Source organism: Corapipo altera, unplaced genomic scaffold (assembly GCF_003945725.1).
Source record: "Corapipo altera isolate COAL_440 unplaced genomic scaffold, ASM394572v1 0, whole genome shotgun sequence".
Taxonomy (NCBI): Eukaryota; Metazoa; Chordata; class Aves; order Passeriformes; family Pipridae; genus Corapipo; species Corapipo altera.
Genome location: NW_020884872.1, coordinates 9,760,065 through 9,781,519, shown reverse-complemented (window position 1 = coordinate 9,781,519; position 21,455 = coordinate 9,760,065). Strand labels below are relative to the sequence as shown.

General features: G+C 34.6%; 1 protein-coding gene across 11 annotated transcripts in view; it reads right to left on the bottom strand.

Annotated features, from left to right (window-relative positions):
- The window catches only part of DMD (dystrophin), a 918,699-nt gene that overhangs the window by 689,840 nt on the left and 207,404 nt on the right, over positions 1–21,455 (bottom strand). For all 11 annotated transcript variants that reach the window (XM_027636380.1, XM_027636395.1, XM_027636430.1 and 8 more), the window contains 5 exons: positions 19,581–19,700; positions 12,252–12,353; positions 12,048–12,155; positions 6,242–6,421; positions 344–519 (listed from right to left, as the gene is read on the bottom strand). In XM_027636380.1, coding sequence (XP_027492181.1) covers positions 344–519; positions 6,242–6,421; positions 12,048–12,155; positions 12,252–12,353; positions 19,581–19,700 — 686 coding nt within the window. The remainder of the gene's footprint in view (positions 1–343; positions 520–6,241; positions 6,422–12,047; positions 12,156–12,251; positions 12,354–19,580; positions 19,701–21,455) is intronic.

Genomic DNA, 21,455 nt, shown 5'->3' with positions numbered 1-21,455 from the left:
ATTAAGGGAATGCTTCTTGCCCACCAAGTGTCAAGGCTATAGTCAAGTGGGACCCCCATGATGCCATACATAAGGACTTCAACTGACTATAATTACTATGCAATGCTATTGATGTAATTGTTAATATTCTGTACTGCTAAATAGTTGGAATAGAAGCACAATATAATCCATAAGTCATACTGAGTAACGAATGATAATAATCAGTTTGTACCTTAATAGAAAGAATAGAAAAATAATTTTAAGCTAAAAAAAGTATACAGCAAACTATTGCAGTCAAATGACTGTATTTGCATTTTCATCCAGATTCTACAGTATTCTCTCTCTGTCTCTTGATGATTCTCACCTCTTCCTAATTTCTGAATCCACGAGGAGTTGCCTTTTTTTGTGGGGTGGAGGTGGTGGGAGTTCCTCTTTAGCATGCTTAACCAGGATTTGTTCTCTTGTGGTCACCATAGTTACAGTTTCCATTACAGTTGTCTGTGTTACTGATGTCTGAGTGGTAGTGACAGCCTGCGAAATCTGTGAAAAGTATAAAAACAGAGGTCACACATTGTTGGAAAGCCTTCAGTAAAGATTGTTTGGAGTAGCAATAGAAAATAATGAGGAACTGCTCCCGTCTGATCATAGGCTGACCTTCAGAGAAAAACAACATTATACGTAACCCAAAGCAGATTGTTTTATCCAACTCGTGCTGTGTGAAAAAGATATCTGCAATAGTCAATATCAAAATCAGGAAAGATTCTAATGAAATTAAGTCTCCCTGTAATCCATGCTGAATGAAGAGAAGAAATGAATGGTCAGTTTTGTGATGGAATTGAATGATAGCATATATATAAAATGTTACTATTGCTAAATGTTATCCTGCCCTCATTCTGAAAATTTGCTCCTTGAGAAGTGATAAGGGTATGATAATGGCACTAAATTACCAATTATTATTCTCATGGTTTATAAAAATTTTGAAATAGGATGTAATTCATCATAACCTACTTGCATAAAAGGGCAGTTAACTTTCTGCCAGGAAATCTTAAACTAGAAAACATGCACTAGAAGGCAAATCAATTTTCAGCAGTTTTATTCCATAATTAAAAGCAATGTTAGGGGGTCATACCAGATACTAATATATATAATATGCAACTCTGTAAACACTACCAATCTAATGCATTTAACTTTGCCCAGTAATATGAAAAAAACCTCTTTATATAGCTGAGCTGCACTGAAAAAAAAAAAAAAAAAAAGATGAGGAATATTTTTTGCTCGTATTTGTTTGAAAGACACTGGTTGTACATGTACTGCCCATTTATACATCTTTCCATATAACACCAAACTAGAAACTTGTGACTTATACGTGGGCAGCTGTTCTTAAGTCCCTTAACTCATGAGAAATAGGTCACTTCTTTTTCTAGTTCTGTCAGATGATGGCTCATTTGTCAAAATGCTCTAGTTACAGCTCCAATGACCACCTCAGTTTAAGGGCAGTGAAATGGAAAATAAAAGGAAGAAGTTATACCTGGAGCATAAAAGGTTGTGCACCAGAAAAACCCTGCTTCTTTGTTTACTGCCAATATGTGAGAATTAGACTTCCCAATTCAACAACAGAAATGGCAGTATCTAAAATTCCATGGAACTGTAAACACATACATAAATTATCTATTAGTTCTTGCATCAGAAACTCAGTAAGAAAATTGAGTCACCTTAGTTATTGAGACAGTACTGTTTCTATAAACAATGGAGAAGAGGTATACTAGGTAAATAGCTCATAACAATGCCTTCTTTCATTGAAAAAAAAAAAAGTAGAACGACAAGGAAAGGGAAATACTGATAGCAAGCAGCCTCTTCAGAGCAGGCAACATCAGCAAAGCTAAAACACATGGAAAAAACCCCCAAATTCCTGCCAACTTTGCTGAACCCTTCACATGTCTTCTACACAAAAGTCTTCCTGTTCTTCCTCCAGTCTTCCAATGGAAATGAGGAGTAGGAAAGTCCGCTACCATTGTACTTTTAGCACTATTTCTTACTTAGAGCAGTAAACTCAATGTTGTGCTTCCACCTCTAGGAATTACCAGCTGTCTAGGTTTTAGAGCAGAATATGGACTACTCAGAAGACTGGAAAATTGAGATTCAGAGCAGATTTTTTTTTTTTTTTTAATCTCTGGATTAATTATGTCAATTGAAGCAAGCTGCTTGTGATCTGCAGGGATTTAGCTAATGTATGAACTACCAAATTCTTTGGAAGAGAAAAACACCCAGTTGACTTTTTAATCACTATAATATATGTACTAGTGCTCTTGTTTTAGTTCCCTCAACAAGATGTACTGATTTTAATTTTTTTCCTATAGAAATCACAGTAACATTAAGTAAACATTTCCATATAGTTTTCTTGAAACCTTATACAGCATTCTTTTCAATTTATTTTTAATTAATTAGAGTGCGGCAGGAAAAGCAAGTTAAAGCTTCTGATGCCTAGCATTCTGTGAAATTTGAGGATAGCACCTGATGTCATCTTTCCCTGACTCTACACCTTAGAACAAAAAGTTTTGGGTACAGTCTCTCTTTCTTCTTCTCATAAAACTCAGTTTTATCCAAAAATCAATGATAAGCTCCTTATGACACCCAAAGGGCACACCCTGTCACGTTTTCATTTGCCAGTCAATACCAGGGCACAGTTTCCAGTGAAGAAGGTGTAACACAGAATAAACCACAGCTAGGGGACTGTAGGAATCATCTGCAGCATACTACCAATTACACAGGAGTAGTAGTTTCAGCTGGAGATTGGGAACTGTGCTTCCAGAGCCTGCGATGCAATCACCATATGCTCAGAGCAGTCAAGTCACGATGCTGTGGGGGGTAATGATTTACATGTCAAAACAGTAAAGAAGTATTTTTCACGCTTAATCAACAGGAGTGGAGGTTAAATACTGTGTACTTCAAAAGGAGAATGGAGATGTGAATTTGATGTTCATAATCATTCTAATTAGAGACAGGGTAAGACTAAAATGTACATTGCAATCTTACTCTGCAAGATAAAGCTGGTTCACATTTAAACAGTGCATGAAGTTTAGTGAGCAAAGGACAACCCTTAAAAATATGAGGAATAAAAAGAAAAGAAGTAACTTTCATTGACTTCCCTAGGGAAAAAAGAAACCAAAGAACTGAAACAGCTCCTTAATCACTGAAGTGGTTATGTGTTTCATGTATTATTCAAAGATGGTCTAAATAATGACAGTATAGTTTCTTCATCCCTCTCAGTCCCTGACAAGCAAATAGGATTCTGAGAAGGGGCAATACAGACTAGGGTTTTAACCCACTAGAAAATCATATGGAAAGTGCTAAGGTGACTCACAAGGCTGCACATTAAAAGGCTCTCAAATTATAATGCTTGCCTGCAGTTTCACATCAGCAAGCCCATCTTAGGAACATGTTAAAACTCATCTCTTTCAGAGTAGACAATTTTAAATCTTCTTTTTCATCCTCTACAGGCAAACATATGTACAATGTGTATATAGCACTTCAGTAGTTTTATGTCATTTTATTTCTCATTTATACAGCAGCCTACCTTTAATGCCATCATTTATTACTGCCTTTGGAAGTGCCCTCTGTCCTGATAAACTCATAATTTTCCTTTACACTCACTTTTGGAGCTGTCATATGTTCTTTGATGAAATTTATCTATGTGAGTGGGGAAGTTCAGATGAGGAATGGTGTTTTCTTTAGTTTGGAAAGATTTTCAGTACAATTTAGTGAAGCATAATCAACTCAGCAAAGCTGGGTTTAGAGTTTCTAGAAGCTATGTATCTAGTTCAAGTAAGTTGTCCTTGTCCTCGATTCCACTGCGTGATCAATGAAGGAAAGCTGACATTTTCATGATGAGGACAAATTGCTTTTTAGAGGTATTTGTCTCTCTCTCACACCCTTGCCATCCACTCTTGTAGCAGAAGCTTCAGACATGAGTTCTGACTAGATGCTTAAATTCAACAGTAATTAATTCAGCTAAATGTGGGAGGACTCAAATTCTACTTTCTGCGCTTTTCCTTTGGGATGTATAACTACTGTCTATGTCTAGTTGTAGAATCAGCTTTGAACTGAGCCTGAGGTTGTCTCTTCCACTTAATTTCTTATTTTGTTAACAAGTTAATCATTTAATGACACTTTAGTATGAAAAAGAGGTGAAATAACTAAGGACAAAAACATCATTATGAAGGTACTATGAGAATTATTAATCATAGAATCATTTAAGTTGGAAAAGACCTTTAAGATCGTTGAGTTCAAGTATTGACCTAGCTCTGCCAAGTACACTGCTAAACCATGTAAAGTGCATTTTGAAGTCAGTATCTAAGCTTGACGAATAAAATGTGCATTTTCTGAGAGATCTCAGTGAAAAATATTCTATTTGTCACTCTCTTCCAAGTCTCTTCCTCTCCAGTTCACGACTAGAGAGCATAATGAGATATTGTAAAGGCAAGTTTTTTCTTGCAGCCTAAACTGCAAGAAAATGAGCTCTGTAATAAATAAATGTATAAACCCACTAACATTATCTGCCCTGCCTAAATGGCAACAAGTACTCCATCAGTATTTCATAGAAGGTACAGCTAAACTGTGCAACAGTGCCCTAGAAACTGGTCCTTTGGTTTGCACTGACTGCAATGCCTCTAGAACATGAAGCAATATGTCCTCAATAGCACACCAATTCTGTCCCAAGAAAAGCAGCTTCTCCTTGGAGGAAAAGCTTATCAGCTGAAGTGTTCCACTATGATAACAGTTACACTGTTTTGGGAAGCCAAAGCATCACCCATCCATGCAGATGTATGACATATACAGCCTCAGGACTGCTCACTTCACAAGGAGGCCATCTTTTCCGTAATCTAAGTTCCATTTTCAAAACCAGTATCTGCTTTTAGGAGTGATCACCAATCTAGACAACTCTTGAACACTTTGGAGTGACTTACTAACTTTTTCAAATTATGTGACCGTAGCCATCCCAAATTCAAAAACGCATCTCTGGATTTTCCTCTGCATTGAAACCACAGGTTTCCTACAGCAAATATACAATAATTAAATACAATTTTCAACTTATAAATGCTGTATAGTACAAACTTTGTTACTAAGTGAAATTGTGCCCTTCCCCCGTTTTCCTCCTTTCTATTCTCTAAAACTGATTCTTCCAACTTCAGTTGATGTTTTCCAACTATCACAGAGTAAACTGAAATATCAGGGAATGAGTTGAAAGCAAGCTTATTGAGAGGTGTTCAGATCACTACAGGAAGTATAGCAGGTTTTTTTTAATTAACCAGAAATATTAATATACAGTGACAAAAAAGGGCAAAATTCTCAAGGGAATTAAATCAAACTGTCCAGAACTATGAGACACCCTCTATGGACAGGACAGAGGTGTATGGTTGTAACATTCTGCTCTGTGTTATCACTGAAAAGCCTTTATGTCCATTTCCATTTCACCAGTCACACAATGATAGCACAAAAATAACTCAATATTAGTGAGATAATGGAATGGGAAAAGTGAGCTAATTTGGGTTTAAATCCAGTAAGAAAAAGATGCTGACAGAAGGCTAGGCAAAATAATTGGATATCTGTTTGGGTACTACACCAAAGTGCTGAATTTATCTGGTTTAAAACCTCAGTTTCTTTCTCTAATACATTACAATTAACATACAGTGGTCAAAATAATAGTAAATGATATTTTTTCATTGGCACTTTAGTTACAGGTATGGATCGATTTCTTTATTTTTCCAAGAAGCTTCTCTTTTTTGTGGCCTCTATTTTTAATCTGTAAATCAGCATAACATATTCAGAAGTAAAACAGCAATCGATTGTAAACTTTTACTGTTGAAAAAGAGAAAAATGTTCACTTTAACTAGCAGACAGTTCTTACAGTAATTTCAGACTAAGTGCTATTCCACAGAGACAGTCATTAAAAAAGTGCATTATTATAGGTTTAAAATAAATTAACTAGAAAGGGTATTTTCATTACAGATTGTATCATCCTTGAAAACATGGTTAACAACCCAAGAAAGTAATCAACACTATAAAGACAGATTAAAAACTAAAGAGATAAAAAAAATTCTGGAAAGTTATATTGCTCTTATATTATACTGTCCTAAAAATAAAATATGTCTTAAGCAATTCATGCAGGGAAAAAAATTAAAACAAGATGACAAACAGCACCAAAACTACTTCAAGCGTTTGACTGTCAAAGGATAAAACTGATAAAACTATGGTTTTGACAAACCTGTTTGGAATTGCTCTCCACCTTCTGCACAAGACTATCCCAGCGCTGGGCAAAATTTTCAAGACGACTCTCCAGCTTTTGAGCCACTGTTTTATTTTTCACAGCTACAAGGAGATCTTGACTGAGCAACTTCAGCTTACTCATCATTTGCCTTTTCATTTCTAGATCTCCTTTTAGGATCTGTTAAACAAAGTAACAGAAGGAAGAACAGTAAATTATACACCAAAAAACCCCCACAAAAACCAAATCCAACAAACTTTGGAAAAAAATCCTAAAGAGAGCATCATAAAGAACATTCTAATCCCCAAGCCATGAAAGGGAAAATTAAACAAATCGTTAGACAACAGAATTTAGTCTACATATAGTTTCCTATAGTAATATCATCCAAAACTGTAATTAAAACTACAACTCAGTAAAAAAAAAGATTCATAGTCTTTGTAATTAGTACTCTTTCTACTCAGATGTGGCATGAAGCATCATAATTACTAATGTTAGTTAGAGTTAATGCCAAAATTTAAATTGGTATATCCCTAAGAAACAGAAGCTAACTTTATATTCAAGAATCTGTTTGTATAGTGGGAGATCTAACAGATGGAGGAAAGTAGATGTAAAACAGTTTATCATCTTAAATTTCAAGCATTGCTATATATGCAAAATATACCTTCTTCTTCGCCTGTAGTGTCAGAAAAACTCATGTAGAAGCCACTTTATACACTGAGTAAAATAATAAAAAAATGGTACCCTGTGAAACATTAGTTAATTCTGAACAGCAGTTTTATTTCCAACCTCCCCGACTCACAACAGCTGCATTATACACCCATGAGCTCAGCATCAATCCAAGATACGTGGAGCACCAGCAGTAAGGGAAATACTAGAAAGAGAAGGATGCTAAAATTTTCTATGTCAAAAATACTGCTCACTACGACCTAATATGATTTTGTGATAGATACAGTGAACCTCCAAAACTATACCAGAGGATTCTGTTTTCACATTTCCTTACCGAAAACCTGTCAATGGGTCATAATAACAAAAATATGCTCAGGTTTTTTTTCCAATACAGGAATAGACTAAAAATACTTATGTTCAAGACCTACACTACTAATACTAGCCACAAAATAAGTAATTTTTCAATCTGCAAGACAAGAAATGGGAGTTTGCTTTATGAAATTAGTTATCAAATATGTCAGTCATAACTTCTGTCAAGTTCATATTGTAAACCCTGATATTTGAACATTATAAAGTGATTTCTTTATTTGTTGGTAAAGCACTTTTACCATTTTATTTGGTTTAAGATTTTAATTATCACTGTTCTTCTTTTCCTTAAACATCATCAAAAACTTTCTTTGCTCATTGTAATAATCTAACCAGCAACATCTGCTGTAATTTTTCAAGTGCTAAGAGATTTATTCCAGTAAAAAATAGTGTAATATCTAATTTATTCTCTATAATAAGTAAAAAATAATTGCATTAGGTGAAGCAGAAGATTTAACTCTATATTAATGGAACGTGTATTATAAATACAGATATATCTAGCATACCTTTGCAGTAACTCTCAATATTAAAAAAAAAAAAAATAAAAAAGAAAGGTGATCAGCTTCATTTTACAGATTACGAAATGTAGGCACAGGACATGAAAACACTCTTTCAAGCCTGTGCCATACATGACAGTAGATTTTCACCCCAGTTCTACATTGTCAGTTTATCACATCTTCCAGCTTAGTCCACGCCCTGTTTCACCCTTTGCCTTGTGTAAGAATTCAAAGACAATTATAATGTCAGTGAATAATGGTGGGTGGAAAAACTAAGTTGTTTTAAGGAAACATTTTCAGAACTAGAGCAATTACCCATCAACATCAGGAAAAAAAAAAAAAAGAGATAAGTCAATCTTAATATATGCACAAAGTAGTAAAGACTAAACAGTTTTTCTGACCTTTAGACTAAGAAGATCCCAAAAGGGAGTTAATGACAAAGCAGATAAATTTTCACATAAAAATACTGAATAAATCCTTTGAAACAAACCACTGGAGATTAGTAAAACATAAAATTTTCTTGGGAAACCAATTTTATCTGAACAAAAATTCTTACAGATATTACACATCCAGTACATAAATTAAGAAGAAATCTAACCGACTTGATATCAATTTTATCACAATGCTAGAACTGAGTGAATTGCTACATTGCTCAAAACATATTTATTCTAATAACAATGAAAATGTAACTACTAATGCCGAGGGGAAAAGGAGATAGCATCTGTACTGGGTTTACATGGCAAGATTTTGGCAGCAGGGGAGCTGCAAGGTTGGCTTCTTTGAGAAGACACCAGAAGCTTCCCCTGTGATGGATAAAAGCAGTTTCAGACGGCTCCAAAACAGACCCACCACTGCCCAAAGCTGAGCCCGTCAGTAACTCTGACAGTGTCTCTGTGGTAAAATCATTAAGAAAGGGTAAAAACGCCGTGCAGCAGCTGTAGGAGAGAGGAGTGAGAAAAACATGAAACAGCTCTGCAGACACTGAGGTCAGAGAAGGAGGAGGTGTTCCAGGCACCAGGGCAGAGATCTGCCTGCAGCCCACAGTGGAGACCACCATGAGGCAGCTGTGCCCCTGCACCCCATGGAGCTCCATGGTAGATCCACCTGCAGCCGGGGGAGGGACCCCATGCCAGAGCAGGCGGATGTGCTCTGAAGGAAGCTGTGACCCTGTGGAGAGCCCACACTGGAGCAGGCTACAGTTTGGGGACATTATTGTGATGAAAGAGTAATTATTATTTTTTTTTTTCCATACTGCGAACAGCAACTCAACAGACCTATTTCACTTCAGTCACTTCAGAATGTTTAGGGCCTTGTAGGAGGGCTGTAGAATTTCAAATCAACAGTCATAATGCTAAATAATTTAATAAAATACCTTCAGAAATTTCCTTCAGGCTTAAGAGATTGGCTAAAGAAAAAGACCTTAATCTTGCTAAATTCTACATATAAGAGGGGCAATAAAAAAAGACTGGAAGTTCTTATGCCATACCATAATATCAAACTTAAAATTCTTAAGGTCTTATGGGAAAAAGTAATGCTGTAATTTCTTGCTGGAAATGATTAAACAGGTTGAGGGACCAAAGTATCATATCACTAAGAATATAAACATTTTCATATTATTGAAAGAATATATTTTCATTGCCTCGCAGACTAACTTTTACAATTCATGAAGAAGCTGACCTAGTTATAACAGTGGTTCTTAGTGACAGTTTCCCCTTCACTACATTCAAACACACATCTACGTCCAAAATAAACTACACCAAAAGACAGGTCTGATGTGCATGTCAGGGTCAGGAAAGCAGGATCCCATTTTTCCTTATTTCTAAAAGCCAGTCCAAGAGCAGAAGAATATATTCTGCGAAAAAAATTTTCATGTGGGCCATGCACAAATTCCCCATGATTCAGACAAGACTAAAATAGCAAATCTTCATATACAAAACTCCTGACAATTTGGCATTGTGTGAATGTAAAAATACATATTCACTGGAATTTGGAGATGACTGCTACTAGATCTAAAACCTGACAGAGGAACTCCAAAGTAAACAACGTTTTTCTGCTACAAATCAGACACAGGAGAGGCAGTGTTCCTCCAGCATACCACCAACATTTACATAGCTAAACTATTGCATTATGAGTCAGCTGTTCATAAAAAAATCAAGGTCATACATGTGCAAAAAAGATTAAGTCTATTAATAAACCCACCTGTTCTGTTAAGGATGACATGATTCTTGTTGAGGTTCAGGGCAATGGGGAAATCACTTTATTTACTCTGTTTTTCATTCAGTTGCATGGAAGACCACAATGATTTCGTGACAATAACGCTTAACAATTTAAGCTGGTACAATAATTTTAACTTCATAAAAGTCTGTATTTATTTCATTAATCAAATTTATGAAAATAGTACTCAAGTGTTTCCCTCTTAACATTGTGTTTTCAAGCAATTCTGAAAGGTATGCAAAGTTGTTCTAGCCTTGACTCTTGCAAACCATTAATAGTCTGCTACTTCACAATTTGTGATAAACATTTCCACCCTCAGTACCTATTTCCTCTAGTAACCTTCTGAAATCAAAAAGTACTAATTTACTGAATAAATTTGAATTTCTTTTAATACATTTTTCTTCATGAAGCTGCTCTAAAACATCCTGAGTTGCCTCTAAATTCTTATGCATTAGTAAAAGCCTGGCTTGAGGTCAACTTCGAGACTGCTTACATGTTAGATTCCTAGAATTTCCAAGAAGTATATACACCAAGGCAACAACTGACTACATGAAGTTTCCTTTCTTTAGAAAGAAGTTTACTTAATCCTAAGTAATCTTTAATCAAAATCCACATCTGTACTTCTAAATGCATTTTTTTATTAATCCTTAAAGAGTTGCAGAAGGAAAGAGAAGGGAGGGGGAAAAGAAGCCTACATGTAGTAGCATAATTACAGTGTCTTAAGATTATGCTAAAAGTCAATCTTTTGGGTCTTGACTTTTGGAGAAAAAAAATCAACAAATAATAACTACTTAGTTATTCTACAAATCAATCATTTACTGCGAATTCTGGACCAGACAGAATGTAGTTAGAAATTAAATACTCAAGCCATAAGATTACTTTATTAAAAATTTATACATTTGTAAATGAGAGGATAAAATAGAGTAAATTTTAAAAACATCACTTAAACTTCAGAAACATCACGGTATTTTTATTTACCCAAAGCCCAAGTGTTTTTGCTTATAATACAGAATGATGAGAAAGACATAAATCCTAAATTAATTTTTGAAGATCTAAGTTTGAGCCTTAGATATACATAAGATAGGTATAGTAAATTATAATAGATAATTAATTATTAATAACTCTATTAACATAATTATTATTAATAAACAATTATTAATAAGTCATTAATAATAAATGGAGAATTCTTGATTCCTTAAAAATTCTAGTAGGCTGTAAAAACAAGTCTTGAAATAATGTCTAGGATACTCCTCTCTCCCCCATTTGAAAAAAAAAAGACAATAATATTTCTGTTTGAACAGAAGTTTATCAATCATGTTTCTTTTTAAAGCAAAATTAATTTACCTATTTAAACCAAAGCTTTGACATGACTGTTTCCTTTCCTCTAAGTGCACAGACATTCATCATTAAATGCAAAAATAGCACATATCGTATAATTTTCTTTACAAATGCCTGACTGCTATAAAACCATTGGCAAGTCTAAGGTGTGACAAGTTTTTCACCTCTACAAGCACAGCATCTTTCTAGGCCAGTCAGACTTATATTCCCTCCATAAAGGGAGGGACATTTTGAGGACTAGATTTCTGATGTTGAGGTCTAGTTGTGAAGTAATACTAATTTCAACATCTCACAACTTTAAGCCTTTAGCTTTTTCAAGTTCAAGGAATGTATAACAGGGTTTGCTTTATAAGTACTTACTCATGCATATGTCTTTGCACATATACACATATACTCCATCTCACACACAACATATACACCAACAGTATCAACAAAGACAGTATAAAAGTATACATCTTTTTAAGACACCCAGATTCTATTTTAGTTCATAAGATTTTGACTTAAGAGCTAATCAAGAAAAACATCTGTATCTGTTGGTTCCATTAGCAAAGGCTATGGACCAACCTATTCCATCCACAGGACTCAATGTCCACTCCCATAGCATGAAACAGCTGTTCCGTAGCTGTTCCGTTAAACCATATGGTCTGAGAGTGGGATAAAGCCAAGTGCATTCACAATCAGATTAAGAAAGTTGAATATAAAATAGAAGAACGAAAAATACATACAGCTAATTTGCTTAGATTGGTCAGCATTTCATTTTGATCTTCAAAGCCAGTTGTACGAATTTTGGTCACAGCATCCTCTTTCTCAGTAAGCCACGCATCAAAAAGGCACTGAAATTAAATTGGAGAGAAAAAGCTTCAGTCAGGCCTTTCTTAGTGCAATATTTTGAAGAACATTCCAACTTATAAGTGCGAAAAACTACTCACCTGCTCTTCTGCAAAATGCTGCCATTTACGAAGAATATCTTGCAGAAGGACCCATCGGTCTTCCGTCCATCTGCAGATTGCTGCCCATCGTTTTCCAAAGTGCTAGAAAGAAACACAAAAGAAAGGTTTGCATTGGTTTACTTTTTTTTTCCCCTAAGCAAGGTAAACTCTTTTTTTTTTTTTAATGAAAACACTATCCTAATTCACTTTTTTTTTTACTCTTATGCCCTTAAAATATGTTGCATATCAAACTGAAATGGATCTTCGCACTATTTAAAAAAAAAAATAGTGGAGAGAATAGGAAAACAATAGGTCCTAAATCAGAGTGTTTTCAGACTAATCCACAGACACAGTTGTCTATTAAGTCTCTAGTACTACACTTCCAAAAAACGTCTCCGTTTCAAAATTTTATGATGTCCAAAACATAAAAACTTGATACATGATTATGATGGTTCAAAGATGTGGTCAAAGCAAAAAAGTATTTGGTTTTTAAGTTGCACCATCAGTGCAGTTGATCAAAGTTCCTACCTCTTTTAAAATATTGCAGTGGAAAACCCCCCAGGTTATAGGCTAAAACACCAGCACACCGTCACACAGGTTTCCCAGGTATTTGTAGCATATGCTATTACATACATTTTAAAATTACACAAAACACTACTTTCTTCTTCTTTATTTTAGTTGAAATCAAACATTATTCCTTCCTTTTAAATTCCTACTAGCCTTTATTAAATAATGTTTAAGTTGAAGGAGGATATATAATACTGCTGTGATAGAGCAACAGGATATAAAACATTTATTGCAATGATTTACAATGACTTAATTTCCCCTGAGCATCATATGCAAATTATTCATGTGCTCCCCCAAAAGAAACAAACAAACAAAAAACAACAAAAAACCGCCCTTATTAAATTTGAAAGATATTCTATACTACTGCATACTTATTTTTTCATCTACTTCAAAAGGACATCCGGACGAAAGGATAATATTTTCTTCCTTATTTAATAACTTTATGACTCTTATAACTTGAGATATTATACGATTCTATACTTTTCATATTTACATATTTTCCATAGAGATTATAATTTAATTTTGGCAGAAACGCAGCATCAAAGTGGTGGATTTTTAAAACTAAGAGATCGAAATTAGTACTCTATTTTCTACCAGTAACAAAAAATTTTATTTTCACTTTCTAGGAAATGAAAGGTAAAATTTCAGAAAGCCAGTTTAATTTGCTTTAAAAATTTTACGTCAAAGTAAAAAGTCAGCAGATACAACATTTTTCATTGAGTGGGCACTAAAACCATAATAAATTTTTCAGACTAAACAGTCAGCTGCCATGCCATAGAGTAATATCATATTAGATATTGTCTCAATTTAGAAAAATGAAAACTATCTCCAATCAACTAGCAAAATAACATTAACTTAAAAACACATCAATTCTTAAACAGATCAAATATATTTCACAGAATAGACAAATCTTCCTTTTCAGTCAGTTACTGCATAAATACAAAGTAGATTTTGAGCGAGTTGTTTTCTTTTCTAGTCTTAATATTGGGATCACACTTCTGGTATATTTTTGAAATTCCGTAATGGATAAATCACTTTTTTTCCTAATTATATCTAGACAGAACCAAGCTATTTTGCAAATCTAAGATTGTGATTTCACATTAAAATCACATAATTTTAATGTTGGTGTTTGCTTTCTGTTAAACATAATGTGATCAAAGATCACTAATTCAAACAAATACAAAAAAGTTCAGGTTTTGAATGTGAATATTTCATAAAGCTAATTTCAATACTAACAGAAACAAATACTTGCTGGTGAAATTTATGGTCTCAACTTATCAGGAAATAGAGTAGAACATATTTTATTCATTTATTTTACCCATTCATTATTAAATAAAATTGAAAAATTTTATGACAGAGAACAGCACAGGAAATTATTCAGACAGCTGCTCTAAGTTGTCCTTTTTTAATTATTTTTTTTCCTTCTATAAAAATATTACGATTTTATAAAGAGTATTTATCAGCCTCACAGGCTAAATTATATGAATACCATAACATCTAATGTCTTTTCTAAAAAAATTATACTTTGACTTATTTAATTGATTTGAATACCTAAAGGTCTTAATGTAACAAAATTATGTATTACATTTAGTCTTATTTGTCCTGAATCTGATTAGATTTCCAGTTTAGCTCAAGACAGCCTCAACATTTCCTTCCTTCTTTTTCTCCAAGCCCAGAAGACAACTTAAGAGATAGATCTCTAATATCTAGCACTTGTTTAGTTTTTCATATTCAACCAATCTTTTTTAACTTGCTAATTTTAAGCTCAAAAATCATAACCATATCCTTCCTCATAGCTAATTTACAAAAATTCTCATACCTGAGTAATTTTTAATTTCACTTTCAAGCAGCTGACTTCTGTTAACAATCTTCATGAAAAATATAATTTACTCTCAACATCTGCACTAATATCTTCATCAACTTGCCTTTGTCACTATGATATACCTTGAAAAATAATTTTTTTTTATTATCTAGAAAACACCAAAGCCTCAAGAGTATAAGATCAAATACGTGACTCTGTATTTACTTTAAGAAAAACACTGATGAGCATGGCAAAAAAGGTCTTCCTGAGTCAATACAAAATACTATTCTAAAAATATGATTCCAAAGGCACAAAATCTTTTTTTTTTGTCTCAATAATTTGACAAGATCTTTTATTTTAATTAAGTAAAATTGACCACTGATAAAAGTTTTAATATTGTGACCTGCCTTAAAGCTGATTTTTCTCATGAGAGGTCTTAACAACCATCAGATCAAGACACACTGTTTGGTTGAATACATTTAAGACATGAAGTTTCAAGTCTGAAATATCAAGTCAGGACTGTCTATTTATAAAGTAACATTTGACTACTAAATCATATGGTGCTCAACTTTAACTCCCTCTTGACATCAAATAGTAGTCAATGCTGCAAGTAGCCTGTGTGATGCCCAGGAATGCAGACTGCACACAAATGCTTTGTTCCCCGAAACCTGGGAAAACAAATCTCCAGAGAAACTGACTGAATCCAGACTAACAAGTAAAATGTCCTCCTGCTCCCTTGAAAGGCCTCTTTTTACAGCCCTAACAAATTTTCAGAGAAATCTGTATGCAAAAAAAAATTTTTTTCCTACTGAGATGTCTCCGAGAGAATATTTGTTATGACTAGAAAAAGCAGAAGATTAAATATTTCTAGTCTGCTAAACGGCAAGGAAGCAGGAGAACAGGAGAAAATGAGTAAAACCAACACAACTCTTGAGAATGCTGGAGTGAATGTATAAAAAGTGAAATAATATACTTCTAGCCTGCAGCTAAGAGTTTTTTGAAAGATGTTCTTCAAATCAGGTACGGTTGTCCACTTTTTAAGCAATGAGAAGTGGAAATACGTTTTTGCCTATATCCAAAAATAGTTATTTAAAAGAGAATATTTGGCCCATTCATAGAATTTCTACCATGCAGCAATAAGCCGTGTGTGTAGTTCTGAAATGCTTGTACACCAACACATGCAGAAACAAACGGGATGAACTGGAGGCACTGGTCAAGTCTCATGGCTGTGATATCATCGGTAATAGTGGAAGGAGTCCCACAGTTGGAGTTCTGGGATGGAGAACCACAGACTGTTCAGAAGGGATAGGCAGGCCAGGTGAGGTTTAAGAGGTTGGATTGCACAGCCCTTGCAGTTAGTGATGATGTGCAGGACACCCTCTGGGTGAGGATTGAGCGGATGGAAAAAATGATGCTGTAGTGGGTATATACCACTCATGGCCCAGCCAGGATGAGTTATTCTATAGGTAATTAAGAGAAATTTCTGTATCAGTAGCCCTCATCCTTATGTGAGATTTCAACTTCCCAGGTATGAGCAGGTCTTGGAAATCCCTGAAGTTTGTAGGAGATAACTTCTTGTCATAGATATTCAGTGAGCCAACTGAAATACTCTATTAATTCTTTAACATTCCTCACTTACTTTGCCGTATTTTTACAAGAACTACCCATACATCATCTTCATTTAAATGATAGTACCCTGAATAATATGAATATGTAATTGTGTAAATTAAACTCTCAGTTCCTTTCCCTCAGCAGGGGAATAAGCCATCAAGTAGTATATGATACACTTAACGCAGATCTCTTTCTAGCACAGACCCTGACCCCTGGAGCCTGGGGAAGCCTCCAATTTGAGCTAGTCCACAAGAGTTCTTAAGGGACCTGTTGTCTGCTGGGTATAATTAGAGGAAAAAAATCTCCCTGCATTCATGGTTTCTGTACATTATCCAGCCATTTCTCTGCACTGAAGATAATTTCCCATATTTTTCCTATGGAAAGAGTCAGATTACAGCAATAGATTTGCTAGTACAGTCCTTTGATTATGCAGCACTAAATACGGATTTGAGTCTTACTTAGCAGCTACCTTGGTAAATCTTTGAATTGAGTTTAATTGGGATCTCAGAGTTATAAGCCTAAATAGTCAGTTCTCAGTAGCAGCATAAACAGAGCCTCCCAACTTGTCACATACTGATATATTAAGTAAGCAATGTAATGTAAAAGTAGTTTTAATATTCACACTCACCTAGACTAGCTGTAGTCTCTCAAAGTACCTTGGGGCGACAGCTGCTTGTAAGAGAAGCACTGCAACTGTGTTTACGTTTATTTTTCCAAGCAAGGTTAAATTTTCTATGGATAATTTGTTTCAGGGGACACTTCTGGCTTCTATGCTATTAACTGCCTTTTAAACAGATATTTTTTTGCATATGTAATAAAACTTAAGAACTTCTATACAGTTCATTTGAGGTCAGTATAGATTCTTGTCATCCTTTTTGAGACTTAAAATCTCTAAAAGTTCATTTTAGGTTTTAAAAATTTTCTTATACAGACACTTGCAAAAATATAGAGATAGATATTTATATATATGTGAAAATACTTCAGGAATCACTGTCTCAAAAAGAAAGGTAGAACTGAATTACACCTGCTTGGAAAATGCATCTCTGACTATTACATGGAAATAACTGTTCACTTTCTTCCAAATCTGATCCAGTATCTCAGTGAGCCAGCCTTATCAAGCTCTTTTGTCTGACAGTGCATGCTCTTGTTTTGTTCTGCTTTTACAAATCAGATACATAATCAAGCTTTGAACTTTGCTCCATTGTGCTTTTTGTCAAATCCTCTAATGGTCATGCCTGCCAACACGTTCTATCTCCTGTGCTTATATTCAGATTGCAAGTGATACGAAAAAAAAGAATTCCAAACAGTTTCTGTACACAAAAAAAAGAGGTGTAATATCTTGCTAGGATAGTAGGTGGTCTGTGGTAAGTCAGTTCTCCTGGGCATTACAGTATGAAAGTCTCCACACCTCCCTAACGCTCCAAACCCCACAGCTTTATATCTGTATTTGGGGTTTATTAACATCTACAATCTTCATACATATTCTTTGACTTCCACAGCAATGGGATTATCAGGCTTTTCTCTAAGATTCTTCTGTAAGACAGTGTGATTCAAAGAGGGGACAGACCAGCAGATGGACTGTCACACACCACCCCACGCTCTGCTCAGAGGAGGCACGTGCTGCAGATGAGGGGCCTCAGCAATTTTCTTGCCAGCATCTTTCAAGGAATATACTTTTTCAAAGACAGTAACAACTGAGCACACTTTATCCCAATATCAGATGCCTTCACCACTATTACAGTTACAAATGGTTTATTTCCATTGTGTTCCATTTACACTCATCATTCATTATGTCTCTTTAAGGTATTGCAATAATGTCTGAGTTCCATTTCAGGTTGTGTTGTAATCTGGGTCAGTCGCAGAAGTTCCAAAGTATAATAATGGTACCTTTGCAACCATGGTAATAATAGATGATGCAGCTGTGTCACCTGATGTGCTCTTAACTCTTCAGATGTCTTTCTGAAGTTGTGGAATTAGATTAAATATCCAGTAATCCACTAATCTTTCATTTGTATTTCACACAATTAAAAATTCTCATTTGTACATCATCTAATTCATGAAGTGCCATAAATATCAAATACCATCCGTAATTTTCCCTTTTTATTTTTTTTTATTGTACTTTACTCCAGGCCTTTGTGCAAGAACATACTGTTTGCCAGCATTCAAGACATTTTACATGTTTAGCTTAGCTTCTGGAGCCATGTTCTTGCAAAGGATTTGTTTTATTCCACTGAACAGTATACAAGGAGCTGGCAAGAAATTTTGGAAGGTTAAGAATATCTTGAGCAGGTACACCAAAGCTCTAACACTTAAGGTGAAGTTAAAAGGAAGTAATAGTTATGGATCAGTAGAGGCTGCATTGTTACCTCGGCTGAGCTGTGTACCCAAGTCAGGTAGATTTAAGACAGCACACAGATATCTATCTGTGCTACAGCTTTACCTTCCAGCTGAATGTATTGCTAACTTCTCTAGAGAAAGCTTGGGTTCTAATGACTCAAAAAACACAACATTTTTATTTTCCTGGGTAATGAGGTAAAATAAAGGAAAAGCACTTTTTCCTTTCTGAAGGAGAAAAATAGAAGAAATCTTGGTTGCAGTACTGTGATTCCTCTTCAGCAGTGTCCCTGAAGATCTGACCACCAACACAAGAGAACCCTCCCTCAATGCATTTCAACATTAATTATCCATTTAATTTCATTCAGAAGTTACAGTAAGAGCATTGAAATAAAAATAATACAGTAATAGCAACTTTTTAAAGATGCAAGTGAAGTACTAAACTTTTATTATAAAAAAGTTAATATTTAATAAACTTTCAGAATATCTTGCTAGGTTTATCACAAATGTATCTCCAATATGTCATTCTTTTAAAGATAATCAATTAATTGTATTTAGAAAATAAAATACATGGAAGGTTTTCTCTGTTTTTAGGCTTTGGGCCAAAATGCAGTTTACAATAGATTTGGATTGCAAAGGTGTTGCTGCTAATTTCTAAATTCTCCCTATTCCAGTCCTCTAGAAAGTCTTCTCATAAGAAATTCAAATGACAAACTATTGTAAAAAACATAAATACTGAAAAGGATGTACACTGAAACAGAGAAATGAAACTAAGGACTGGTTGAGATTGTTCCCTTCATTTTCTAAGAAACATGTCCATGGGAAAAATAATGGGAAGTAAATTATGACTTTTCCAAAATAAGCATTTTAGAAAAACCGAAATAATCTTAATATTTCTTGATAACCGTTAATTATCTAAAAATTATGGTTCTGTACAAATTCACTATTTGGTTTTGCTTATTTTTAAAATTTCTTATTTCAAGTTTTTGAGACAAGCATTGTCATTCAGTCATTACCTGAAGCTGCTCTTCCAGTGCAGCAGTAGCTCTGTCTCCACTGTTCTCATCCACCACCACTACCATATGGGTTAGAGAATTCACCTTGACTTGCTCCTGTTCCAGATCTTCTTGAAATGCCTATAATTGAAGGATATGTGTTAGAAAATGTGCTCCAAAGTAAGAAAATACTGCGTATTAAAACCCAAATGTGTATTTTTAACTTCCAATTGTTAACCACTCTTTTACATTACTGGGTTCTATGTTGTGTAAATAAAACTTGAAAGAACCCCTCATACCACTCCCCTGAAAAAAGGCCAGGGTATCCAGGTCTGTATCTTGCCTGACACTTTTTAGGTGTCTCTAGCTTCAAATCAACAAAAGAATGTGGGAAATCAAACTCCTGGATTACAGCCTGAATACTTCAGCTGAGTGCATCCTAGGAATTAGTACATATATAGTGTGATAGATACAGTCTGAAAAATAACATGGCTAACTACATTTGCCTTGTCATAATAGAAATCTTGGTTGTATTACAAACTATGTTGAATTTCACCATGTCATTGTTTACTGCTGCTTTTTCAAGTACAGTAGCTCACTTAGGTACGAAAAGTAAGCCTCTGCTGAAGATCAGATCATGCATTCTAAACCTCTTTGGCAAAACATCTTACTTTTATTTGAACATTAAAAATTAAAAAAATGTGGTTATAAGCAATAGGAAAGGAATTCACAGATTATTTTGTTTTTAAGGTGTACATTTCTTACCACATATTTCAGAGTTAATTCCTTCATGGGCATAGCCTTTGAGGCAATATAAGAATCCTCCTTTTTCTGACTTTCATGCCGGTGATTACCATTTGCTTCAGAGAGCTAGACTATAAAACAATTCTCAAGGACTGTGAAGCACTCATAATTGTTAGAGTCATCCCTGGAATTTAGACTTCTCAACATTTTATGACCCAGCACTTGATCAAGGAAGAGCACTAATGGGTCAGAGCGTATAACACAGCTCGCTTCCCCCAGGTTTAATCCCCTGTTTAAGCCATACAACAATAAACACATTGCTCTGCAAGCCTACAGCAAGGGACAAGGTGACTTTTATTTCCTGGTTAGTCAGTATCTGACAGATGGCATCCCAGAAGAAAACCAGAGTTAGCAACGCTCTGCAAGTGCAGGAGTGGATGGTACTTTGGAAGTGGGAGTCTCACACACATCGTGAAAGACTTGAGAAGTCATGGAACAGATGAACCAGAAAGGTGAGTCATTACCTAATCCTCAGACAGATTCAATTTACCCTGAGGTAAAGGACTGTTTTTTATAACCCAAGTGTCTATTTTTACCATGAAATTAATTGGTGAAAATTGTTTGCATTCAGGATCTTGTTGAAGCAGGAATTTACGAAGGGTAATCTCAAGGCTAGAGCACACTCTGTTCAAATAAGTTAAATTGAAATTTCTAACAAGTTCTTTTGAGCTTGTTAGAGAGAAAGTAAATTTTCAGGGACTTAAAACGTAGTATGGATATAAATGTTGATACATGGAGATAGCAACAACAGAAACATAAAACTCCACACTTCTTTTAGTTCCTATCTATCAGAGAACAACTTACACAACTCCAACTTTATGTAGTTGAAAGCAAATAAAAATATCTACCTAGGTCATCCAAGTACCCAAAGACATATCCACCCCTATTTGAACACTTAGGAAGTATCTAATTTTACATTTTGAATTAATTTGAAGTACTAAAAATCCTAGCATTAAAAAGCTTAGATGTTTTTGGAAACTTAATGAAACTTTAAAATCTATTAACTATAAATTGTATAATAATAATTCAGAATAATAAAATCAGTTCAATTTAAAGCACACTTTTTCTTAATTAACACATTTCCAATATAAT